The sequence below is a fragment of the Oryza glaberrima genome, chromosome 5, assembly GCF_000147395.1.
Source record: "Oryza glaberrima chromosome 5, OglaRS2, whole genome shotgun sequence".
Lineage (NCBI taxonomy): Eukaryota > Viridiplantae > Streptophyta > Magnoliopsida > Poales > Poaceae > Oryza > Oryza glaberrima.
In genome coordinates this window covers 20108462-20131512 of record NC_068330.1, presented here as the reverse complement: position 1 = coordinate 20131512, position 23051 = coordinate 20108462, and the positions used below count along the sequence as shown (strand labels likewise).

Genomic DNA, 23051 nt, shown 5'->3' with positions numbered 1-23051 from the left:
ATAGATTTGTCTTAAAAAGTACTTTAATAAAATCATATATTTGTTAACACTTTTATACATGTTATAATAAAAAATAATTGTCAAAATTATTTTTTAGAGACCGTGCCCTTGTCCAAAACGATAAGTATTATCAACCCGGAGGAAGTAAACGATATGTTTTTTTTTAAAAGTACTGATGAACCGCTCCGTTTTCCGGGAAAGGGGCAGCATCGAAGACAGCCGCTCGAACGGATGCATCCGGCTCGGCCGGCTGGCTAAGCTTCGGAGCGATCCGGTCGTTTTCGGGCTCGGCCGACTGGCTCCGCGCGCTCGTTTTCGCGTCGACTTGGAAAGATTTGGTCGCTAGCTGTTGACCGAGCGATGTCGCTGGCACGTTTGCTGGCTTGTGGGAATATTATTGACTCGCAAGTCGCAATGGAGGGCGTTGGTTTTGAGCCACAAAAGTCATGTAAATATTCAAATTGTTTGTGTACATAAGTTGGTGTGTACTGCTCCATATATTATTGCATCCGGTAGACGACTTTCCACGCAGGTTTGTATGATTGGAGTGTGCATGTCTTCATGCTATGCGCCTAACAACTGCTGGTACAAGTAGACACATGAGTTAACATGACCATTTTATTTACAACCGGAAGTTGAACCGGATGATAATAAAATCGAGCAAGACAAAAGTAGTGCGGCCTTTTTCGCCTTCATACCGTCTTGTTTCAAGCAATTGTCAGTAGTTAACACTTGAAATAACTTGAAGCAATGCTCATGCAGCAATAACCTAAGTAATCTTTTCATATTATTTACCGAATCATTAAAATAGATTATTTATTCTGCTCTTCAAAAAAAATATGTTTTCTCAAAAAAAAACTTTCTTCTTTTGTTTGTTCAGACCACTTGTTTTTATTTTTTTTAAAAAAAAATACCTAATTGAATTGTTCCTATATTCAAGTAGAAAATCTACGATAGTAAACTGAATAATGTAAATCAAACAAAAAACATGAAAACAAAATATCTAGACCGCTAAAAAGAATACCAGCACTTGTTTTTTTCTCTATCTCGAAAGATAAAGAAAAGGAGAAAATACCAATAGTAGTAACTGTTCAGTTTGGCGCCTCTGTTCTGATGTGCACTACGCCTCTAGCCACCGAGACAGGAAGCCAACAAGACACATGGCGTGCGACGTTACGTGAAATCCACCCTGATCTCTCGGCTCGACCGCGCGCGCGCGGCGCGCGAGATCAAAGGCAGCAACGGTAGCGGTCACAAATCACAGATCGCTTTGAGCTCGATTGATCGAGATAAGGCTGTGGCCCGATCGAAAAGCTCGCTGCACACCATGGACCCCGAACGGGCTTTGAGTGGTCGATCACACATATCACTAGCTGCATACATATATATCACACACACCACCCTTTAATTCCCAATCTAATCTACTATCATGCTCCTTTTGCTAATAGATTATTGCATGCCTAACAATGACCGCTACACACAAATTAAAGCAGAGAAACAGATAGCTAGCTAGCTTAGCTAGCAGCTCCAAAAAAGGGGCAATGACTGAATTAAAGCCAGAAAGCCATGTGTCTGATCACTTCCATTATCTATCATCATTTCTGAAAAATATCCTGGAGGAAGGAGACGAAGGCTGTCCAGGCTACTTTCCGTGCGTTCTATCACCAATTCCTAGCTTTCTTCCTTTCTTGGGCTTACGTCTAGTGCAGTGCAGTTGTTGTTGCCTTGTTGCACCTAGTGCACATTACGATTGGGCTGAGCTTAAGCTTAGATTAGGCACGGTGCTCGGGTAAAAGGCGCATATGGCGTTGCCCTGCCCAGGTTGCATATGGCAAAGTGCGAACTAGCTAAGCTGTGGGCGGAAAAAGTAGGCGATCCAACCGGACAAAAACTGCAAAAGCGCCATATCTTCTTCACCAGCATCGCACTATTAGTCCCCTGATCCCACTCATCCCCATCGTACGGTTTCCGTCATGGCTACATTATACTCGCTGTTCTCGTACTTGCCAGTAGTTGTTGGCTACTTAGCCAAAGCATGATCATATCAGTGAAGTGACAACTTTTTTCACGCAGTGCAAGTTAGAAAACGGAGTACGCTGTCATGCGATTGGATGGACGATGGATCATATAATTGCTACTCCTATCTAGCTTGCTTTGGATCGATCGATTTTCTCGCAGCTGATGATGGAGAGTAGACGCAAGATCGACGTGCGGTGCCCTGTGCCCACATTCAGCTGTCCAGCAGAAACGATGAGCAGATGCATGCACGGTAAATGTACTATAACATCTCGCGAAAAAGAGGTAGCCTACTTGGGCTAATTGTGGCTGGGCGAGTGCGAGTCTGATGCTAAAGCGAGCTGATCAGTTTCCTGTGACCACTGTTGCACGATGGTGTTGCATCGATCTGACGACGGATCGCGTGCGGTTCATCGATCGAGCCTCGAGGAAGGGAGGAGGTTTGTGGTGGAGGACTGGTGGTCTGGTCAGGTGGGTGATGGCTCGCATGTACGGTTCATTGATCCGTCGCTGTTATCAGCTCAAGGAAATGTATTGCGGCGGGGGCCGAACCGCCGAAAGCAGCGAGGCCCTGCCCTGTTGCATGACTGCATCGTTTAGCGGTGTTCTGAATATAGAGTGGCACTGTTGTCAAAGCTGAAGTGACCATCGAATGATATATGCATGGATGGATGCAAGCAGCGATCTACTCAAAAAAAAAAGAGAGAGAGATGCGGTATATTATAATACTACAAATATACGTGTATGTTCAGATTCATAGTGTTAGAATGTATCATATTTCGTCTTAAGTTATAAGGGAGTACAGTTAATCTACTAATTAGCTCATGATAGAATCACCGTTTGATCCTGTGGCGTGCAGATAGTGTTACAGTGTAGTGCAGAGAAGTAGAGGCGCCAATTAGCCGGAATGCAACCTAGCTAGAGGCCCAGAGCTTAGCCCTAGATAAATACTTAAAATCCCTTTACAATAATGTAATTTTGAAGGGATCTCTCCTTGTGTTGAGAAAACTTTTCTTCTTTTAGTTCTTCTTCATTCAATTCATTTATAAAAAATGCAATTGGTACTCAAAATTCTCATTGGTATGCGTAAACAATAAGCCAATTTAGTAGCTTTTTGTTCAATTTCTCATAGAGTAAAAAAATTCTCATCGGTAGTTCGGTACGAGTCAAGGGAATGGCCAACTGGCCTGGATTTCCACGTAAAGGACGCGACGAGAAAAAAGACCTCCTTTAGTGCGTAGTCTTAACCAGGCCGAGCCCAGCTTGGTTCAGTTAGTGTCCGAAATTTCCACCCATCCGTATTTGTAGGCTGAAATTAAGACTAAAATCGCGACCCAAATCCATTAATGACCTGATATCCAGGTTGTGAATTTAAACTAAACTAGAAAATTAACGTGCCGATAGGCACGCTACTATTTTATAACCTGCTTGTTTCATAGTAGAATTGATTTATTATAGTTTCCTTCTTCTGGATTCGTAAAAGCTGGTGACTAAAATAGTTGTTGCGTTTATGAACTTGTGCTAGCTAGATAGTTAAATATTGAATAAATCAATGAAAATGGTATTAGAATAGAAGTTGGTAGATATTGGTCGTCAAAGGAAAAAACAACTTAGTATTTATCACGGGTTAAATCGTGGATAGTCAGTACTGTAGTGTGGCTTAGAAAAATTGAAAAACTCAATTCAGCTTAGAAAAATTGAATTGAATTAGATTCATTATTATTTTCTGGGGAAATGACTTTCAGCTACCACTTTTTTCATTGAATGATCAGTTTGTAATACAAAATTTTCATAGTAATTCAACATAAATTATTTTGAAATGGGCAGAGAACCATATTGTTCCTGTATATCCAGAATTGGCACGCTCGCTACTTTAAAACATGTGCAGTTTCTTAAGTTACTATTGAATGTAACGTTTTTAGAGGATTAAGAAATACCCAAGCTCACAGTATAGGCTAGTTCATGGTAGTATTAATTAGCAGTAAAACTGATGTAATTTATCATTACATCCTCCTTGGATATGTTTTTCATATTTTATTTTCTCTCACTTTTTTTTAGGAGCAGGGGCAGCTCTCTTGTTTGTTTATATTTTTTTTCAGCCCAGGAGCTGGTTAGGCCGGCGTGGCCTAGCTCACAAGTATGCGCGGATCCACGGCCCAGCCGGTGCCTACTGAAGCGATCGATTTGAGAGTCTAGAAGCGACACGTGTCGAAAAACTTATGGGACAAGTGGACCAATCAGCTGGCTGGGTCCCCATCTAGCTTTAGAAGTATTGATGATTGGGCCCGTATATAATCGGCATAAGGAAAAGAAATAAGTCCATTTTAACTCCCTTAAATATAGGTCAAATCTAATTCGTATCCCTCATCCGTATGTGGTACCGATATTTTCGAGGGAGTTAAATTGCACCGGATATTTGAGGGACTCCAAGTGGACTTACTCCTTAAGGCAATCCGAACGGACTTCCTTACAGTGACAGGCCTTCCTCACGGCCTTTTTCCAGCCGAAGGAATTTTGTCACGGCCTAAACCCATCTATAATATAATCGGAACGGGCTCAGGCCTTGTATGGATAATAACTCAGGCCCAGTTCCTACGAGAAATCCAAACTCTCTCTCTCTTTCCTCCGCGCTAAAACGCGCGCGGGGGAGCGGGAGACACCTAGACGGACAGAGAATAGAAAAACACTGCGCCGATTAACAAGTGCTTACGGTTTGTTTGGCAACTTGAGTGAAGGGGATTGGGAGTTTACATGAGGAAATTGATAGTGAGATTAAGATGAGAATTTGATTTTTATTTCCAATATCTTGTTTGGTAGAGGTGGTGGAAATTGACATGGAGTTTAGTTGGAGATTAGGTCATTAATGAAAACGGTTGGCTGAGATTTGTTTAGGCAAAGTAAATGAAGAATTCCCTCCCAATTACCACCCCCTACCCAGGTATTGAAAAGGAGAGAGTTCCTTCCTCAATTCCCCATTCCCTTCCCACCAAAATTTCCATGTCTCCCAACTAAACAAAACAAATAGCTTCGTCCCTCTAAACTCCTAATCCCTCGAAAAAAAAATCCTCCAACCAAACGGACCTTAAAGATAAACCTGTAAGCCTCTCGAAACTTCGTCACGCGGCCGACCCCAACGCGCCTTTTCCCCCCGTCTCTGGAAAACGCGACACGACTCCGGCGCCGACCTCCACGTACCCCCTCCACCGCCCTCGCCACGCGTACGTCCGCCGCGCCACGCTGCTCGAATCGCTCCTCCGTTTATTAAACCCCCGCGCCGCGCATGCCGCGGCACTCGTCGTCATCGTCATCCATTCTCGCATCAACCAAGAGACGCCACGAGCGCGAAGCGAACACACGAAGCGTTCGTCAAGCAAGAACAGAGTTTGTTTGTGCCGCGATGGCGCAGGAGAGCCTGAGGCTGGTGTCGCACCCGATCGCGGCGCACGAGGGGCGGCTGCCGCGGCACTACACGCTGGAGGGGCAGGGCGCGAAGAAGGACATCTCGCCGCCGGTGGAGTGGTACGGGGTGCCCGACGGGACGCGGTCGCTGGCGCTGGTGGTGCACGACGTCGACGCCCCGGACCCGGACGGCCCCATCGTGCCGTGGACGCACTGGGTCGTCGCCAACATCCCGCCCTCCGTCAAGGGCCTCCCCGAGGGCTTCTCCGGCAAGGAGGGCGCCGCCGCCCGCGAGTACGGCGGCATCCAGGAGGGCGTCAACGACTGGAAGCAGCCCGGCTGGCGCGGCCCCATCCCTCCCTCCCGCGGCCACCGCATCCAGTTCAAGCTCTACGCCCTCGACGACGAGGTGCACCTCGGCAACAAGGCAAGTTTTGATCCGATCGAACCATATCTTGTTGCGATTACATGTGCTGTTTTAAGGATTAGTTTAACGGTGGTTGATTCTTGATTGCTTGCAGGTGACCAAGGACAAGCTGATGGACGCCATCGAGGGGCATGTGCTGGGAGAAGCCGAGCTCATGGCCGTCTTCTAGGACGCGAGCTCTCTGCATTTTGACACCCCTGTGAGACTGTTCTTTGCAGAGCTTGTACCATATCACAAACTTGTTGAACTTTTATCCAATAAAAAACAAGTCACTTGGGTGGTGGTGTTATTGAATACAGCATGCATCTACTACGTTATTCAACATTGGATCACGTCGCTACTAGTTGATCAGAGAGCGGTTGCACGTAGCAAGCACGACCTGATAGATTGGAAAATTTAATAGGCATGTCGGCCTTTATCGTGTTGGAAAAACGAACTCGGATCAACATCATTACAGCATCCATATGTACTATAGACTATAGTGGTCTGGTCTCTCGCGTTCTCACCCTTCACCTTGCAGTCAATCGTTGGTTCACTTCACTACTCCTAAACAACAACACGTCCAAAAAAGAGTACAAACGCGCGTGTAATTAGAGGCCAGGCAGCGGCGCGGCGCGGCGTGGCGTGGCGTGGCGCGCCTAGAGCTGGATGGTGACGCCCCTGGCGCCTAGGGCGGAGAGCCGCTCGCCGGCGGGGCCGTCCCTGTCGCCGCCGCCGCCGCCCCTCGACAGGTCGTGCCGCGTCGCGTCGAACTTCTCGCCGTCGCCCCACAGCGCGTAGGCCTCCTCGCCGTGCGCCGCGTCGTCGCCGATCATGAGCTGCTCGTCGGGCATCCGCAGCGGGATGAACAGGCCGATGCCGAGGAGGATGGCCGTGGTGACCACGAGGTTCCACGCGATCACGAACGCGGCGCCGCCGAGCTGCTTGCCGATCTGCTTGATGCCGCCGCCGTAGAACGCGCCGCGGAGTCCCGGCACCGTGGACTCGAGGGAGAAGAGCTCCGGGGTGGCCAGGAGGCCCGTGAGGATGCCGCCGAGGAGCCCCGCCACGGCGTGGGTGTGGAACACGGCGAGCGTGTCGTCCACCTTCATCAGCAGCGCCGACTTCTTGTGCAGGATCATCATGGTGAACCACGGCACGCTGCCGGCGAAGATGCCCATTACCACGGCCGCCCAGGTCTGCACCAGCCCTGCTTACACAATTGTGAATAAAACCAACAAATTACTGCTGACATTTGGAAAAATAAGCACAAGCACAACGCAGCATAGGACAACAATTGCAAAACCGGACCTAAAAACGTACGAAACTTCTTTTTATTTGCCTCGGATATAAATGTAGAATCATTCCAAGACTAGCCAGGAACCGTGCGTTGCAAAAAAGAAAGAAGAGTTTTTATAGCGGGAGAATAGTTACTTTAGTCCCTAAAGTTTTTCTGTAGGATCAGTTTAGTCCCTAACCTTTTAAATGGTCCAAAGAAATCCTTAAACTTTGTTGTAAGGTCTAGAATAGTTAGAATAGTCCTTGGGTCCACAAAAATCATTATATGAATATGCCATGTCATCATTCATGTAAAATCTATGATGAATTATCCAATTTACCCTTACGTATATAGTAGAAAAATAAATATAAAGAGGAATTAGACATAACCATTGGGAAAAATACTTATCCTTTTTTTCACCCTTTTGAGGTATATTTTTGCTCTTATATTTTACCTTTTGTTTTTTATTTTCCTATGATATATGCAAGGTAAATTGGACAAATCATATAGATTTTGCATAGGAATGTGACATGGTATGTCCATGTGGCGATTTTGGTGAGACCAAGGACTATATAACACACATGACAAAATTAAAGAACTTGTTTGGACAATATGAAAGATTAAGGACTAAAATGACTCAGGAATAAAACTATAGGGACCATATTAGCTATTCTCCCTTTTATAGCTTACTAAGTCAATTAATAACATATTAGCAATCAATTAGGTTATTTCGAAATTTAGAAAGAGCTGAAGAAGACTCGTTGATAGACTCGTTGATTGTAAGGCTTAAATATCAGTAATAGGGGATTAGGGATGATGTGAAATAACGAACATTACCACTATTAATATTTTATCATTTCAAATATATAAAATCTCCGTGTTCTAAATGGGACATGATAAATTCAGAAATTATAAGGAGTGGAGATTTTTCGTGATGGTACCAGCGCCGGGGGTGATGCAGACGAGGCCGGTCATCATGCCCTGCACGGCGCCGATGACGGACGGCTTGCGGAAGAAGATGACGTCGAGGCAGGTCCACATGAGGAGGCTGGTGGCGGCGCAGACGTTGGTGTTGAGCACGGCGACCGACGCCGCGATGTTGGCGGCGTACGGCGCGCCGCCGTTGAACCCGGCCCACCCCATCCACAGCAGCCCGCCGCCCGCGATCATCAGCAGGATGTTGTTCGGTGAGAACCGCTCACGGTCGCTCTTCAGCCTTGGCCCCACCTGCCAGCCACACGCATTAGAAGTCTTAATGGACGATTGGTTAAAGGGTGGTTTTAGCATCTTTGAAAATATATTAGGAGTCATACATTTTTAAATTATAAAATTTGGTAGGTAACTCAAGGTGTCAAAATTTTTAATGTAAAAAACCATCCGTGCATGAAAAAGCTACTAACTAGTACAGTCCTTGCAAAATTCAACGCGCAAGATGATTCTATTCGACTTAGTAGAAAAAGTTTATTTTCGGATTATTACGGAAAAAGATTTTCATTCCAAACGTGCCTAGCTAGTACAGTCCTTGCAAAATTCAGATAGTCCGATCACAAAAGAAACTCAGAAAATAAGCCCATTTTTAACTTGCCGTTTTCTCTATTCTTGACCCAAACCATTAGCCACACAAGTTGGATAACACGAGAAGCAATATCACCAGATATTTTAGCGTGCAGTTACTATCGACGACAACGATCGAGATAATAAATTTCCGGCCACGACGCTAGACTGAATTTCCTGGTGTTGGTATGGAACCACACCATTTCTTAATAAGCTCGCGTGTATCTGCTTGCTGCTGCAAAGTGGCACACACGATTGCGACCCCAAACACAACAGCAACCGCAAGAACAAAAGGAAGGAAAAAAAATGGAGCGCGCGCCAACGAAGTCTTCCGGGCACGGCAGGCAGCGGCAGCCATCACCGCCGCCCACCAGCCGAAGCAAATGGACGCGGTCCAATGTTCACACATCCCATGTGGTAAAAGGTGTTTTAACCCTTTTATTGGGTGCCGCTATCAGCCTATCAGCGGCAATGTGATGCTACGTATCATGTGACTTCCCAAAGGGTAGAAAAAAAAATCTACAACCAGCTGATGCATTGATTTCCATTATTTTCTACTAATTTTCTCCCATGGTGACTTTGAACATGAAGTAATTTCTGGTCTAGACATTGTACGTACTACGACTAAATTCTATTGAGAATTTTGTCATGGAGTGTGATGCATTCTCATGAGGAATCCAGATTGATGGGTCAAACAAATGGTACAGGGTAGTACCAGTACCTAACACGCGTTGGACAAACCCGAGACGCCGGAACAGTGAAGTCGCCGGATCAAAAAAACCGGGGTGGGTGACGTCACGATTCCGACAATGACATGTGATCCAACTGAGGAGAGGAAAGAAAGAAAGAAAGGAAAAAAAACGAGAGACGAACGTACCCAGTAGGCGGCGGTGAAGCCGGCGATGCCGGAGGAGAGGTGGATGACGTAGCCGCCGGAGTAGTCGATGACGCCCCAGCGGTAGAGGAAGCCGCCGCCCCAGAGGCTGAAGGCGCCGACGGTGTAGGAGAGGAGGAGCCAGAGCGGGGTGAAGGCCATCCAGGCCTTGATGTTCATGCGGCCGAGGACGGAGCCGGCGAGGAGGACGAGCGTGATGGCGGCGAACTCGAACTGGAAGAGCACCAGCGTGGCCTCCGGGTAGAAGGGCTCGGTGCGCGGGATGGCGCCGTGCGCGGTGGCCGGCAGCGTGGCGCGGCCGACGAGGTAGCTCTGGGTCAGCGCCACGCCGGCCTTGCCCCAGAACGGCAGCAGCTGGTCGCCGAACGCCATGCGGAAGCCGACCAGCACCCACACCAGCAGCGACGACGCGTAGGCGTAGAGCGCCATGAACGCCGAGTTCACCGCCCACTTCTTCTTCACGATGCTGCCGTACAGCACCACCAGCCCGGGCATCGACTGGATCCCCACCAGCGTCGACGCCGTCAGCTGCCACGCGTTGTCCCCCTTGTTCAGCCAGTCCGGCACCGCCGGTAGGCTCGCCGAGTACGCCCCCGCCGCCGCCATCTCGCCCTCCCCTAGTCCCCTTCCCTTCCCTTCTTGCGCCGCGCCGCACGGACGAATCGCTACTTGAGGTCTTCAAGTCCGCGCTCCTGTGCTGTGCCGGACGAGAGGAGACGCGAAAAATTACAAGTGGCGCGAGCTCCCGCGCGTTTGACAGCGAGCCGACTCCACCATTTATATTGTGTTTCGGCGTGATTCATCGTACGAGTTAAACTAGCTAATAATTGGTACGGGCTCGAAGAGGGGAATCGATCGAGTTCGTGATGGATGGCCACGAAACGGCCAATGAGATGGCGAGGGGAGCAGGGTAGCCAAAGCCTCCGAGTCAACGCCGGCGGCAGCCATTTCTCGCAAGATGGCCCACGGGATATGGTTGTGTGTGGCGTGATGCGCCTTTTCTTCCTTAGTTTTTACTTAAAACTTTTCTTCTCTTCATAGATGTGGCATGTCTTGGTTTGTCCTGAAGGAAAAGAAAATAAATAGGCCTGATACATGACTTGAGTTTTTCGTGTTCTTTATGCCCACTTTGTCTTTTTAATGATGGTAGTTGAGGAGATTCCTAAGTCCAAACCTTGATTGGCTTCTTTGTGGAGAATAGACATGTAGATTCAGCAGTATCGCCACCCTCCTTGTATCGGACCTTGGGTATCATCCTACTTGTATTAGAATTTGAGCTCTAGTTGTTCTGAAAAAAGAATCTCCTCTTGTACTATAGAAGGAGTACAGTGTAATTGATGCGCACGAAACCAACTCACGGAGCAGATACGATGTACTACCTGCACGAACAGGAGATACTAAGGGCATGTTTGAATAATGGGATATTCCAAACTATCCCAAAAAATCAGCTCCATATGGGAAAGGGCTGTTAGAGAAAATCCAATCACTTGAGCAGCCTGAAAGAAGCCAATCAAGGTCTAAAAATTAGGGGCAATTGCAAATTTACCACTACTTTGAATCGTTATTGCAAAACTACCACTAGAAAATTGCAAAAATGCAACTAGAACCGTCATTCGAGTGGCAAATCACAATATTTACGTTTATAACAAGTAGGTGCAAATTATAATGATATATACTCCCTCCGTCCTCGTAAAGAAAGTCGTTTAGGATAATGTTTAAGCCAAACTAGGAATATAAATCATGAATAACTCTAAAGTTGTTGAGTTTGAAAATGAAAAATTATATGAATAGATTTGTCTTGAAAAATACTTTCATAAAAGTATACATATATCACTTTTCAATAAATATTTTTATAGAAACAAGAAGTCAAAGTTGTGTTTTGGAGACCGTGTCACTGTACAAAATGACTTCCTTTACAGGTACGGAGGAAGTACTCCCTTTGTTTAAAAAAACTCAAATCCTATAAAATAATCTAGACATACATATTTTGATACAGGAGAGTACTGTTGACTACATAATATGTGTGTGTTTCTAAAAAGAGGTGCTAGGCGAGGTAGGCACCGCTTAGCCACCCGACTACTGCCGTGTTTAGTTTATCCCCAACTACCCCAAACTTCCAACTTTCCATCACATCACATCACATCTAAAACTTTCCTACACACATAAACTTTTAACTTTTTTTTTCCAAACTTCCAACTTTTTTAAGGAACTAAAGACAGCCTTACTCTGTGACAAAAAAATACGGTGACAAACCATTTGTTGGCGAAGACTACATTTGACATCAGCTCGTCTATACATAACATAAATATAATTTAGAAATAGAAATATAGTTGCAGAAGAGATACAATTTTATTTCAAACAATTTTTGCGGCAAATTCAACTAGTTTCATGCTAGAAAACAATTTCTAGATTTGAGACGATGTACTATAGATGGTGGCCAGTTGGCACGCTTTCTGACCAAGAAAGCTGTTGTAGACCAGAACCTTTTTTTAAGTCAAAACCGTTTGAAGTGTTTTTTGGATTATTCTTGGCTTACCCCCGAGCACTTATCTTGAAGTTTTTAACTGACAACGGTATACACTGTACGTACGTTGGTACACTGACCGAAGAGTTTGCTTTACGAATTTTTGTTTTCAAATACTAATTACATTGTCATCCAAAATATGCGGATAGACCTGGTGCAAGATGCAATTTTCTCGTATATACATATGACATCCCTAGAAACAAGGTGAAAAGTGGGAAAAGATGTGCAAAAAACATGGACAAGATATACCCACCCTCTCAAGTCTTGCCCCAACTGGTTCTCAAAAAAAAAGTCTTGCCCCAACTCCACCCCAGTCGTCTATTCGTCTCCCATCATACGGCCCCAATAGGGTATATCTCATCTTCTCTAGAATATTCTCACAATTCACAAATATATAATGTAATTCTCAACGTGAAAATGTTTTTTTTCTTTTGGAATCTAGAGTAAGTTGCCAAGGTATAATACAATACTGGACAAGATGACTAATGTTCAGTCCAAACTATAGATCCACCATTTTGTTGTACCAGTATATAATTGCACGTCGTGTAAGGGTGATTCTGATGAACCAAAACCGGGGCCGTCGACTCGACATTAGATCCCAGCATTTATGGTTTGCTACTTCTTTGTTTAGTCAATCACCCAATTTTGTAGCCACAACTTGCATTACACAATGCTTGCAGCAATTTGAAGCACATGAATACATGTTGTGGCAAAGACCAGGGCAACCCCAGTTTCAGGATAATGATTTACTGTACTAGTAGTGTATAAAAACTGCACATCCCCAAGAGGGGTATATGAGAGAGACCAGGTGCACCAGAACACTTACCGAGAGAGAGAGCTGAAGTGCTGGGAGACATGTCCACCATCCTGCAGCACCGCTGAATAATGAACGCATCAGCCACGCCAAGTTGATATAAACTTCTGCTGATCCACAATAAAGGAATCAAATTAGGTCAGCCCTTAGTCATCTACACATGAATGAAATGAAATGCTCGAGGGACAAGAAGCTTGCCTCCTGGATCTGGCAAGGCAGAGTGCATCTAGCTGACTACATCAGTGATGACTAGTACCTTGGTATCTGGACACAGGTGTTTGTTTAATACGCTAGTATTAATTATGCATCCCTCCTCCCTTCCCCACCCCATTCTGGAGAAAAACAACCGAAAGTTTAAATAGGAACTCAATTCTAATGAAAATGATGTTTCCTTAATTCTTAGGGTAGCATAGAGTAAACACTTTTTCCAGCCTTGTTCAAACCGAGCGTGTGGTGATACATGAATAAAAAGCTCAGATAGAACATGTAGGTAACAGGTTTAGACAAATGCATAGTATTATTTTGCTGGATGTGCATAGTATTATTTTGCTAGATGTACATAATAAATGCAAATGGATCTCCAATCCTAACTCCTTTTGTGTGGTAGAGAGCGAACTAATCCATCAAGTGGATACTTGTTTTATTCTGTAGGCATTGCACATCATCCAATTAAACCATAGCAGTATAGTACGGTTTAGTCATTCTAGGTATATGTAAATTAAAAATATTAGCTAATAGCCATTTGCATCCGACAACTCCAGTTCATGCAACGCATACAGGTTTGACACAACATTTCTTTGTCAAATTCACGTCAGCATCATTATTCTAAAGCAGTCAAAAGGGGATAATAGTTCAAATTCTGACTATCTGTAACTGTTGTGCTATTCATATCCAGGTAATTTACCACCAAGTCACCAACACAATGCAATAAACTGTTACTGTCAATCTTAACTATCCAGGCAGTGTTGAATATTCCAACTTTATCAACAAGCATGCACAGTACCTCAAATCCCTCAATTTGCTTTCTCCTGACTTTTAGTTTCCATACCCACTGCAGCAGCCAAGCTCAACTTTGATCACCAATGCTCCAGATCATTGACATGCTGTTTCAAAATAAATAGGTCCTGTAAAAGCCCAAGGCACAAGTTGTAACATGTTTACAAAAGGTGCTGTAAAGAATGACGTTTTACTAAATAAGTTGATTCAAGCATACCTCAAAGGTTGAAACAATGGAAGTTTGTAACTTGAATGTTGCTCATAACATATAACAGTGATGGAAACAAAAGGAGACATTTTTGGGGGAATTTCGGAGAATGAGAATTCTCCTCAACATTTATAAATATCTCTGTCCGTACATCACTTATTGAATGAGTAAGAGAATAGGCTGACAGCATGCCTTAATATTCAAGTGCACTGTACATCAATCTATTTAGACCTAAAACCTTTACAACAGCAACTACAGGATGGACTTTAGTCAACAAAATTCATTAGTCACGTGTGCCCTCGATATGATTAAGCTAGCTGGAAATCAATGAATCAAGAATTTAGTGTTGATAATGCCCTTATAGTTCTACCATTTCCAACTTCACATGAGCTCCATCTACTGCATACTTCCAGTACCAGGTTCCACTGTCCATCATTTCCTTGCTTATGGGATCTAACTTAGCAACAAATTCTGGTGATAGAGAAATTCAGTCAGATAGAATGAGACACAAAATAAAGGTTTTCAGCACAGGTAGTTTATTGAAGAGTAAACTTCAAGGAGAAAAACTGATGCATTATGCACGACTCTTTTCACATCACAAGTAATCTTAGTAGAAAAATAGGTCAAGGTGGTAGCCTTTTCGCAAAATGGCACCAAAGATAAGAGGAAAATAGGACATGTAATTAACAAACCTGGTCCATCTTGAACAATGCGCATTCTATGACCAGTGGGAACTTCAAAGATATGGTTACCCTGGTAGAACAAGGATATACAATAGTAAGAAAAAAGAAAAAGCGGGGACACTATTTAAAGTGTTTATTTTTCAGATAATGGAATTCAAAGTGTTTATAAATAATTGCACCTTAAGGACAACATCTTTTGCCTCAAATTCGGCATTTTCATGAAGAATGATCTTCACAGATTCTGATCTCTCGACATCATGCTTCCAGTAGACATTATTGGCAGAACTCCAGTTGATCCCTTTATTCACAATTTTAACACTTTGCAGTTTGCATCTCCCACACCTTTCAACAACCATGGAGTTTTGAGTTTCGTCTGTACAGGACAAGAGTTTACAGATAAGAGTGCAAGGAAAGGATTTTACCTGGCACCATAGTGCATTATTTGTTCTCCAGTATTATTCTTGTTGGTTGAACCCATAATATTGTCAGCTAAAACGATTAGGCTTCCATCAAGCTAAAACTTAAACAAATAAAGTTAGTTTGCCATATAAAGGAAAATGTGGGAGGAAACTATGTCCTTTGATGGTTACTACTTACCTCAACATCTTGCCATAGAAATTCTGCCACCTCTATTTGCAATTCTGAACCTTGAGAGACCGAGCCACCTACAAACTGCATGTACGGAAACTTAGGCTACTAACTGACCGTCAAAGATAACTAAGCTATAAAAGTGACAATATATAAACAGTTTCAGATTGTAACTATTAGCACCTAAGCATGTAAATTATATAATACATAGGGTGTCAATGGCCTGAGTATCGCATACTGCTCCATCATTCAGCTTCTAGTTTCTGCAATTGGCCCCCTTTTCTATGAACAATTTATCAAACCTATCTAACAAGCTCAAAGAAACAGCACAAAACAGCAGAATAGCTTGTTCTCTAAAGAAACAGCAGAATGGCATTTATTCACTCATGAGCATTAAATATTGTGCTAGTACTTGTTTTTGTTTTAAGGTCCAAATGACTGCCTTTTTAAAGTAAAAACAGTCAGGAGCTAAATGTAAGCATTTGCTGCCAATATATCTGCTAAAAATTATATCTGCACAAACAGGAATATGGGGGCATCAAGGGGCCCAGGTAAAAAGAACTCTGCCTTACTCGATTGTGCCTTGACAGTTGCAGTTATAGGCAAGTAGCTAAGCTATTCGTATAGGTAAGAAAGCCACAGCACGTTTACCATTTTGGAATAGGCAGGTAGTTAATATGTTCGTTTAGAGAAGAAAGCCTCAGAGTCATGTTTTCATATTTGCTGTTACACAATTACAGTAACTCAGTAACATACCTTCTGCCTTGTGATATCCCAAAATGGACCTAAAGCAGGATGAAGAAATATAAGAAAAGGTGGTCCAGAACGCAAGTATTCACAGTTGTCTTTGACCTGAAAATAGGAAAGAATAAATTTAAATAAGCCATTAGAAAGGTAGCCCACGCACAATATAAGTGGTCAGTGCTCACTAAGTTTGTCTTTTGACCAGACAACTGAAAAAATCATAGGAAGTTGGAATCCAATTGGCATCTAATATTTTTCATATACAGATTTTATGTTCCAGCAGAACATGTCACCAGGAACTTTTACTCCCTAGCACATACTCCCTCCATCCCAAAATATAAGCATTTTTAGCATAGTGACAAGTCAAACATTTTTAACTTTGACCATTAATAACAAAAAAATAAAAAAGATCAATCATATAAAATTGATGTTATTAGATATATCATTAAACAAACTATCATAATATAAACTCTTTTTATCTAAAACATCTTACTTCTATAGATATTGTTAGTCAAAGTAACATCTTGGAGACCGTGTCAGTGTCCTAAAATGCTTATATTTTCGGACGAAGGGAGTAAGTGACTAAGTTGCAATGTTGCCATTAATTGACTAAACATCAATATGGCCCCACCTCAAGATGAGGCAATGGTCCAGGAATCCAGGTATTTGAAACTACATAGTATTTTTTTTTTAATCTTTTCGTTATTCTATCTAACAGCAGAAGTAAATCAGATAACCATATCTATCAAACAAATTTGAGTCTGTTGATTTGTTCTCATGTGAATGTAATATTGTTTCAGTTTAATGAAATCAATACGAAATAGAAAGTTGATACTTCCAAATATAGATATTCATGTTACCTTACTGGATGACATTTTAATGAACCAAGTTTTAAAGTTTCAAAATATCAACTAAAATACTATTGCTAGGTAGAACTACAACCAGCGTTAACCAACCATAACACCATAGGTTCTGTGTTACTGAAGTAGGCTAGCATTACATGGAATGTCGATTCATGTCACATGTAAAAAAATAAAATTAAGAAAAAAAAACAAAAGTAAATCTACCTTGGGAACCTTTACATTGCAGCTAGAAAGGAGATCATAAGCATTACGCATAATGTCAAGGAGTGAACCCTCTGGAGTCTGTAAAGCAAGCAAAGTGTATACTTGTGACATGCAAGTTTGAGAAACTTTCAGTTGCTCAAGTTATTATGGCAAGTTTTAGAAGAAATAGCGAATTGCACAACCAAGAGCATGCCAGAAAGATCTAGAATCAATGTCATCATGCTATGCACACTTTTGAGTCCCAAAATAAATTAATGAATCAACAGTTTTATGTTCAAAACGGGCTCAATTACAGGGTAGAAAAGAAATATTATTACAACAATAATAAAAGGCATGATATAGAGTTCTAGACAGGCAAACATTCATGCAAGCACCAGCATATAACTTTGAACGCTTGGCACTTTGGCAGTACATATTGCTAAGTGCTGATCCACCAAATGAAATTCTCAGTAACTGTCATGACAATAATCAGATTTCACAATCAATATAAACAAGCAATTTTGTCATTTCTGATTCACTTATTTGGATCTGCAGTGTGGTCAACCAGACATCAGGCAAATTGTGAAAATATACCAACTTGGGGATTTTTGCTGGTGGTGGGGTGTGTGTGGTGGTGGTGGGGAGGTTACAGAAGTATACTACCAGGCTTCGCCCAGTAGTTGATTTTATAAATTAAGAAAACATGAGAATCCAATAATTGGATTGAGAAGCATGGTATACTAACCTGGTGCAATGACTTATCTTCTGATTTCAGCTTCCTTTTAGCTGACGAAGTGACTTTTTTCCTTTCGTTGTACACAATGAATGTGTCTAGCTCACCTGTGACATGAGATTGCTAAACATCAAGTATCCCAACAAACAAAGGGGAAAGGGTAGTTTGATGGATACACGATGAATATCATATATGAAAACAATGACATACTTTCTATTCCTTTACTGCACCTGTAGTTATATGTGTTCATAAAATTATCCGCTATGTTTTGCATCGTGCATTCTAACCTGCCTCCAGCAGCACTGTAAGAGAGGAAAAGTTAATCATTAAAGAAGAGAGATACTATAATACTATCATAGTAAATTGAATAAACTAAACAAGACTTGGTAATATCTTTAATGTGCCTCCAATGACCACCTTACACAAGAAATGGAGTAATCAATACTACGCAAAATGAGAGAAATATATTCTACATCATTGAACCCATTGCTCAGAAGCATATCTACACTGAAACAATAATAATAATTTAAACAGCAGAGTTCCTAAATATCTGGGGAAATTAAGACACGAATGAGGAGCTATGGAAATTGAGACTAGGAAAGCCTTTGATGTTTGTTAAATTGAATCTTTGCACCTGTTCAAACTAACAGTACTTCTATATGGCATGACAGAGGGACATTGGCATGTAACCACAAAGATAAACAAATTGAAGCATTATGTGGGATACCATTTTTTTCTCTAACTAACAGAAAAGGATAGCTTTTGAGGCGTGATTCAACTATAGAAAGCATAATGCACAAATTCATTCCAAACCAAAAGAGGAGTTAAGTGGTCAATCTGCACCAAACAATTAGGATAAAATGGTGACTCAATCTTCAGTTGATAGAAACATTCAGTTTTATCTTTGGTCCGATTTGACTTTCTTGCATATGTAGAATTCTTATATGAAGTCACTAAATTATTTCAGGTTTCATGCCCTTGCTACAAAAAACCACCAAGCTATACTCAGGGAGTTTATGCCAACATGAATAGAGTAAAACAACTGCTTTCATTATAAGCAATCGCGCAAATATGTTATGAAGCGCCCATGCTTGCCACTGTATCATTTCTTGACGTGGATTTTTCTTTCTTTATGTGGATGCCACAGAAATCAGCATGATTTTGATATATGTTTGGAAATTAATTATACTTTAAGATAGAAATATAAGCCTAAGTGCACTAGTAAGAACCATGACCCAAACTGTACAAGTACAAATAAAATGCAACGGTGCTTATAGATGGACCAGAAGTCTAAAGTGAATTTACTGGAAAGCAAGTACCTACACTCAAAGCCCAGATGATCCAAGTATGACACAGCTTTTTTCAAATTTAGCACCATTCCAGGTAAACAGCTAGCATTTTTGCGCGAACCAACTTCCTCTGCTGCTTGCAGATCAACATATAGTATATTTGTATTTGCTGGATAGTTAGCCTGCAAACTAAATTAAGAAAAGTATAGATGATAAAATGTCAATACCTATAAAAGGAAAACAGCCTTATTCATATGCATCAAACATAAAGGGTGAAGCAGATAAAGTATATGTTGCCATACAGCATCAATATTTTAATATTCAGGTAGGTTTGCATACTTGCATTGCATTTACTATTTCCAAAAGTCAAAGTAACACAAACTATTGGTATTGTTCTGGAATCTTGATTTTTTTTCCCCTTGATACTTTTACCAACAGAAAGTATCACTCTCGAAGACTGCTTCATAAACCTTTCTGTTACAGTTTTGATACTAAGAACCTAAGTTTATAACTCGCATTTATTAAGATATTAAAATTAGCCATCAAATTTCTTCCTAATCATATGAACATTCCAGTATGATTAACAATTTAATATATAGGAAAATTAAAACAGGAGGAAGGGTAAAGCATCACGAGCAGAAAAATAAGTACGCAGTTGGATAAAATTGAAAGAAATATTTACCTGCCATTTGTTACTGTTGGTTCTGGGATGCCATATTTTTCAAACTCAGTGTATTCAATGCAAGTGATACCATATGCCCATTGTCCATCCTGGTTTTCTTTTTCGATTAGTACATTTACCCCTTCAGTAGCACCTGGTCTTCGTTCACAAGACGCAAAACCTAATTTCTGGAGTATGATATGTCAGAATATGGAAAGAGAACACAATAGTTGAATTCAAAGGTGCAAAGTTAACATGGCAGCCAGGATTTGCATCAGTAGCTAATATGGAACACTCAAAAGGTAAAATGAAAAAGAGTTTCATATTACCCCTGGGAAAACTTTTACCTTATCGTGACGCAGGCCTATTCCTGCCAATGCCATCAGTGTTAAATCAGTTGCAGCCACAACATTGCTGAAAATTACAAGACATGCACAGTTACTTCCTTTCCAAATAATATGTTTTGACAATGATTAACAAACATTTGATTCTTAGGATAACCTGACTTGACGTACAGTTGCGCCTTTTCTGCCATTTTGGTAAAGCCATTGGAATATACCTCTATCACATGCAAGTTTCCAAATAGCACCATGACCACCAGGCTTACCAACAGGAAAAAGTGCTCCGCTGGTTAACCATTTACCATCCTTAGCATTTACTACAGGTACCAAAGGCTATAAAAGTCATGATGAGATTTAGTTAGCACTGTACCATAGTTTTGGACAGAATGAGTACCGATTTTACAGACTAGAAAGACACACACCAATAAATAAATAAATAAATAAATACTAGAAATCTTGATTATATACCTGTTCAAATAAGCGGAAATTCTCACGGCCTCTGCCAAACCATTCAAGTCTTTCACATATTGCAGTTATATGCTCATGGTTATCCTTCACAGAGCTTGTCATGATCGCGACAGGAGTTATACATTGTTTCCCAAAAATCTTGAAATGCAAAAATTCCCTAGCCTGCCAAATATGGTGCCATTCACACAATTATATTACTGGTCATAGTTCTTTGAACCTTTTTAAATTTCTCATGACAGAGTGCTACAAAGGAAAAGTTATGCAAGTAATACATATGTAACCATAGACACTTTACACCCTTTTCAATCCTTGTGAAAGAACATTACAAAAATGTGGTTTGCTAGAATATTTTTCATATAGAAGTTAGTGTCACCTAATGAGGTGTACTGCATAAATAGAATGCGGAAGGAGCAAACCAGGTGGTTTCTACTTCCTCCATTTCATATTATAAGACTTTCTAGCATTGCCCACATTCACATATATGTTAATGAATCGAGACATATACGTGTGCCTAGATTTATTAACATCTATATGAATGTGGGCAATGCTAGAAAGTCTTATAACCTGAAAGCTAAGCCAGTCAATCCCCTATTGTTTTCAACTTTCAAGTGATACCCTCAGTAAAAATATTACAAATAAACAAAAGTTCCATATACTTAGCAGAAGTACCTGCAGATCACGTATGAGGCCTTCTAATAGAGATCTCCCACAATAAGGAAGCAATGCAGCAGGGAGGGATTCACCAGTATCCGAGTCCACTAAACCAAGACGATCACCAGCACCACCAATCGGATAAATCTCTCCTAGTTCTGGCAAACCCTAGAAACGGTCAAATTTCAGTTCATCTAAAGAGAATGTAATGTCTTTGACAAAATGTCCCGCACTAAAAAAATCAGACCACAAATCGCACGGACTATGCTATTGATCTCTTTGGTCAATTTTAGGTAATGTAGACTAGGAAGTAACCTCAATCCCCCACAGAGCAGCTTGAGATGCATATTCCGTATCTTCCAATAGATTAAGTCCACTTGGAACATGGAAGTCAATAGACTTGTGTTTGCTAGGCCGGTGCTTGTGGTCCTTCGAGGCTGAAAGCAACTCCAATGCCATAATCTGATAGCTGGAACCAATAAAGGAATACCGATAGTGTTTCAGATATCAGGGTGAAAGGAAAACATTGTTTAAATTTTAGTGATGTTTTAAAGAGCACTGCACTAGAGTACAAACAAGCTATGGCAATAAGTTTACCAACTCCCAGATTTTGGCCAGGAGCACAGGATTGCTTGGCAACTTTAGTTAATCCCTCGTTTTACTAAGTCTACAACTAAAGCAAAGCAGCAAACAAGCAATTCTCAGTTTCTCACCCGATGATGCCTCCAATGCAGTCATAGAACACGTCGATGTCGCCGAGGAATTTGAGCAGACGCCGGAGAAGCTCCGATTCCCCGCTCTCCGCCACACCCTCCACCACTCCCTCCGAGCTCCACTTGCCGACCAAAGCAGCCAAGCTAGACAGCGCCTGCCGCAGGGCGCTCCGACCGTCGCTCCCGCCGTTATGGTGGTGATGGTGCTCGTGGCCGCGACCGTCCCAGTCGAGCTCCGCGCCGAGCACGTGTTCCTGGCCGGCAGCGACTAGGCATTTGAGCAGGAACACCTCCCGCGGCTCGAGCGCGCCCAGAACCCCACCATTCGACCCCTCCCCGAAGAACTCGACCACCCGGGTCTCGGCGTCGAGCGCGCGGAGCTTGTCGGCGAGGGAGCGAGCCCCGCGGAGGCGCGCGCGCAGGGCGGAGAGGCGCGCGAGCTCCGCCGCGAGCGCCGGGTCGCCGCCGCCGCGCGGCTGCTCGCGGGAGGTGGCCGGCCCGGGCCCAACCCCTCGCTCGAGTGGCGCGGTGGAGACGCTCTGCGAGCGGGAGGCCGAGGACGGGGACGGGGATGGGGAGGAGAGCGCGGAGAGGAGACGTCCACGGCGGCGGCGGCGGCGGCAGCCGGGGGAGCGGAGCGGCGGGAGGCGGGGCGAGCAGAGGTCAAGGCGGAGGTGGGGTGGAGGCAGCGTGCGAGAGGCCATGCGAGGAGTGGAGAGCAGAGGAGGTGGTGGTGGTGGAGAGCGAGCGGGCGGGAGGAGGGGGGGAGAGGTGAGACTTGAGAACGAGGGAGAGAGGGGATAAGAGGAGGACGGCGAGACCGCGAGAGCGAAAGCGAAGGGGGCATATGCTCTCGGGCGGAATCTCGGGTACCCCTGCGTGCGCGCGGGCGTCGCGGAAGACGCGCGCCCGGCGCGCCGGTTGTCACTTGTCAGGTGATCTTTTTGCTGTTTTCTGGTGGGGCCGTGGGCTGCTTCTTGAAACTTCGTTGCTCGTAGCCCATTTAGGGCCTGTTTGGTAAGACCAAAAATATGGGTCCATTA

At 43.1% G+C, this 23051-nt stretch overlaps 3 protein-coding genes across 4 annotated transcripts; 1 reads left to right on the top strand and 2 right to left on the bottom strand.

Moving 5' to 3' along the window:
- Positions 1 to 5214: 5214 nt before the first annotated feature.
- Positions 5215 to 6140, top strand: LOC127774969 (uncharacterized). Its single transcript, XM_052301262.1, has 2 exons — positions 5215 to 5842; positions 5937 to 6140. Exons 1-2 carry the CDS (start codon positions 5297 to 5299, stop codon positions 6009 to 6011), a joined length of 621 nt encoding a protein of 206 aa, XP_052157222.1. The 5' UTR covers positions 5215 to 5296; the 3' UTR covers positions 6012 to 6140.
- Positions 6141 to 6229: 89 nt separating this feature from the next.
- LOC127774968 (ammonium transporter 2 member 1) lies at positions 6230 to 10569 on the bottom strand. The gene is made up of 3 exons (XM_052301261.1): positions 9532 to 10569; positions 8042 to 8327; positions 6230 to 7031 (listed from the first exon to the last, which is right to left on the bottom strand). The coding sequence occupies exons 1-3, from the start codon at positions 10153 to 10155 to the stop codon at positions 6481 to 6483; spliced, it is 1461 nt and encodes a 486-aa protein (XP_052157221.1). The 5' UTR covers positions 10156 to 10569; the 3' UTR covers positions 6230 to 6480.
- Positions 10570 to 13574: 3005 nt separating this feature from the next.
- On the bottom strand, positions 13575 to 22814 carry LOC127774848 (UTP--glucose-1-phosphate uridylyltransferase 3, chloroplastic). Of its 2 annotated transcripts, XM_052301139.1 has the most exons (17): positions 22009 to 22814; positions 21611 to 21764; positions 21314 to 21463; positions 20645 to 20806; positions 20337 to 20509; positions 20183 to 20249; positions 19857 to 20023; positions 19205 to 19363; positions 18096 to 18187; positions 17898 to 17992; positions 17174 to 17251; positions 16119 to 16214; positions 15372 to 15446; positions 15197 to 15288; positions 14954 to 15116; positions 14784 to 14844; positions 13576 to 14562 (listed from the first exon to the last, which is right to left on the bottom strand). In XM_052301139.1, the coding sequence occupies exons 1-17, from the start codon at positions 22710 to 22712 to the stop codon at positions 14450 to 14452; spliced, it is 2601 nt and encodes an 866-aa protein (XP_052157099.1). In that variant the 5' UTR covers positions 22713 to 22814; the 3' UTR covers positions 13576 to 14449. The 2 variants fall into 2 exon arrangements, with proteins under 2 accessions (XP_052157100.1, XP_052157099.1); XM_052301140.1 differs by lacking the exon at positions 17174 to 17251 and having other exon boundaries at positions 13575 to 14562.
- Between the last annotated feature and the right edge of the window lie 237 nt (positions 22815 to 23051).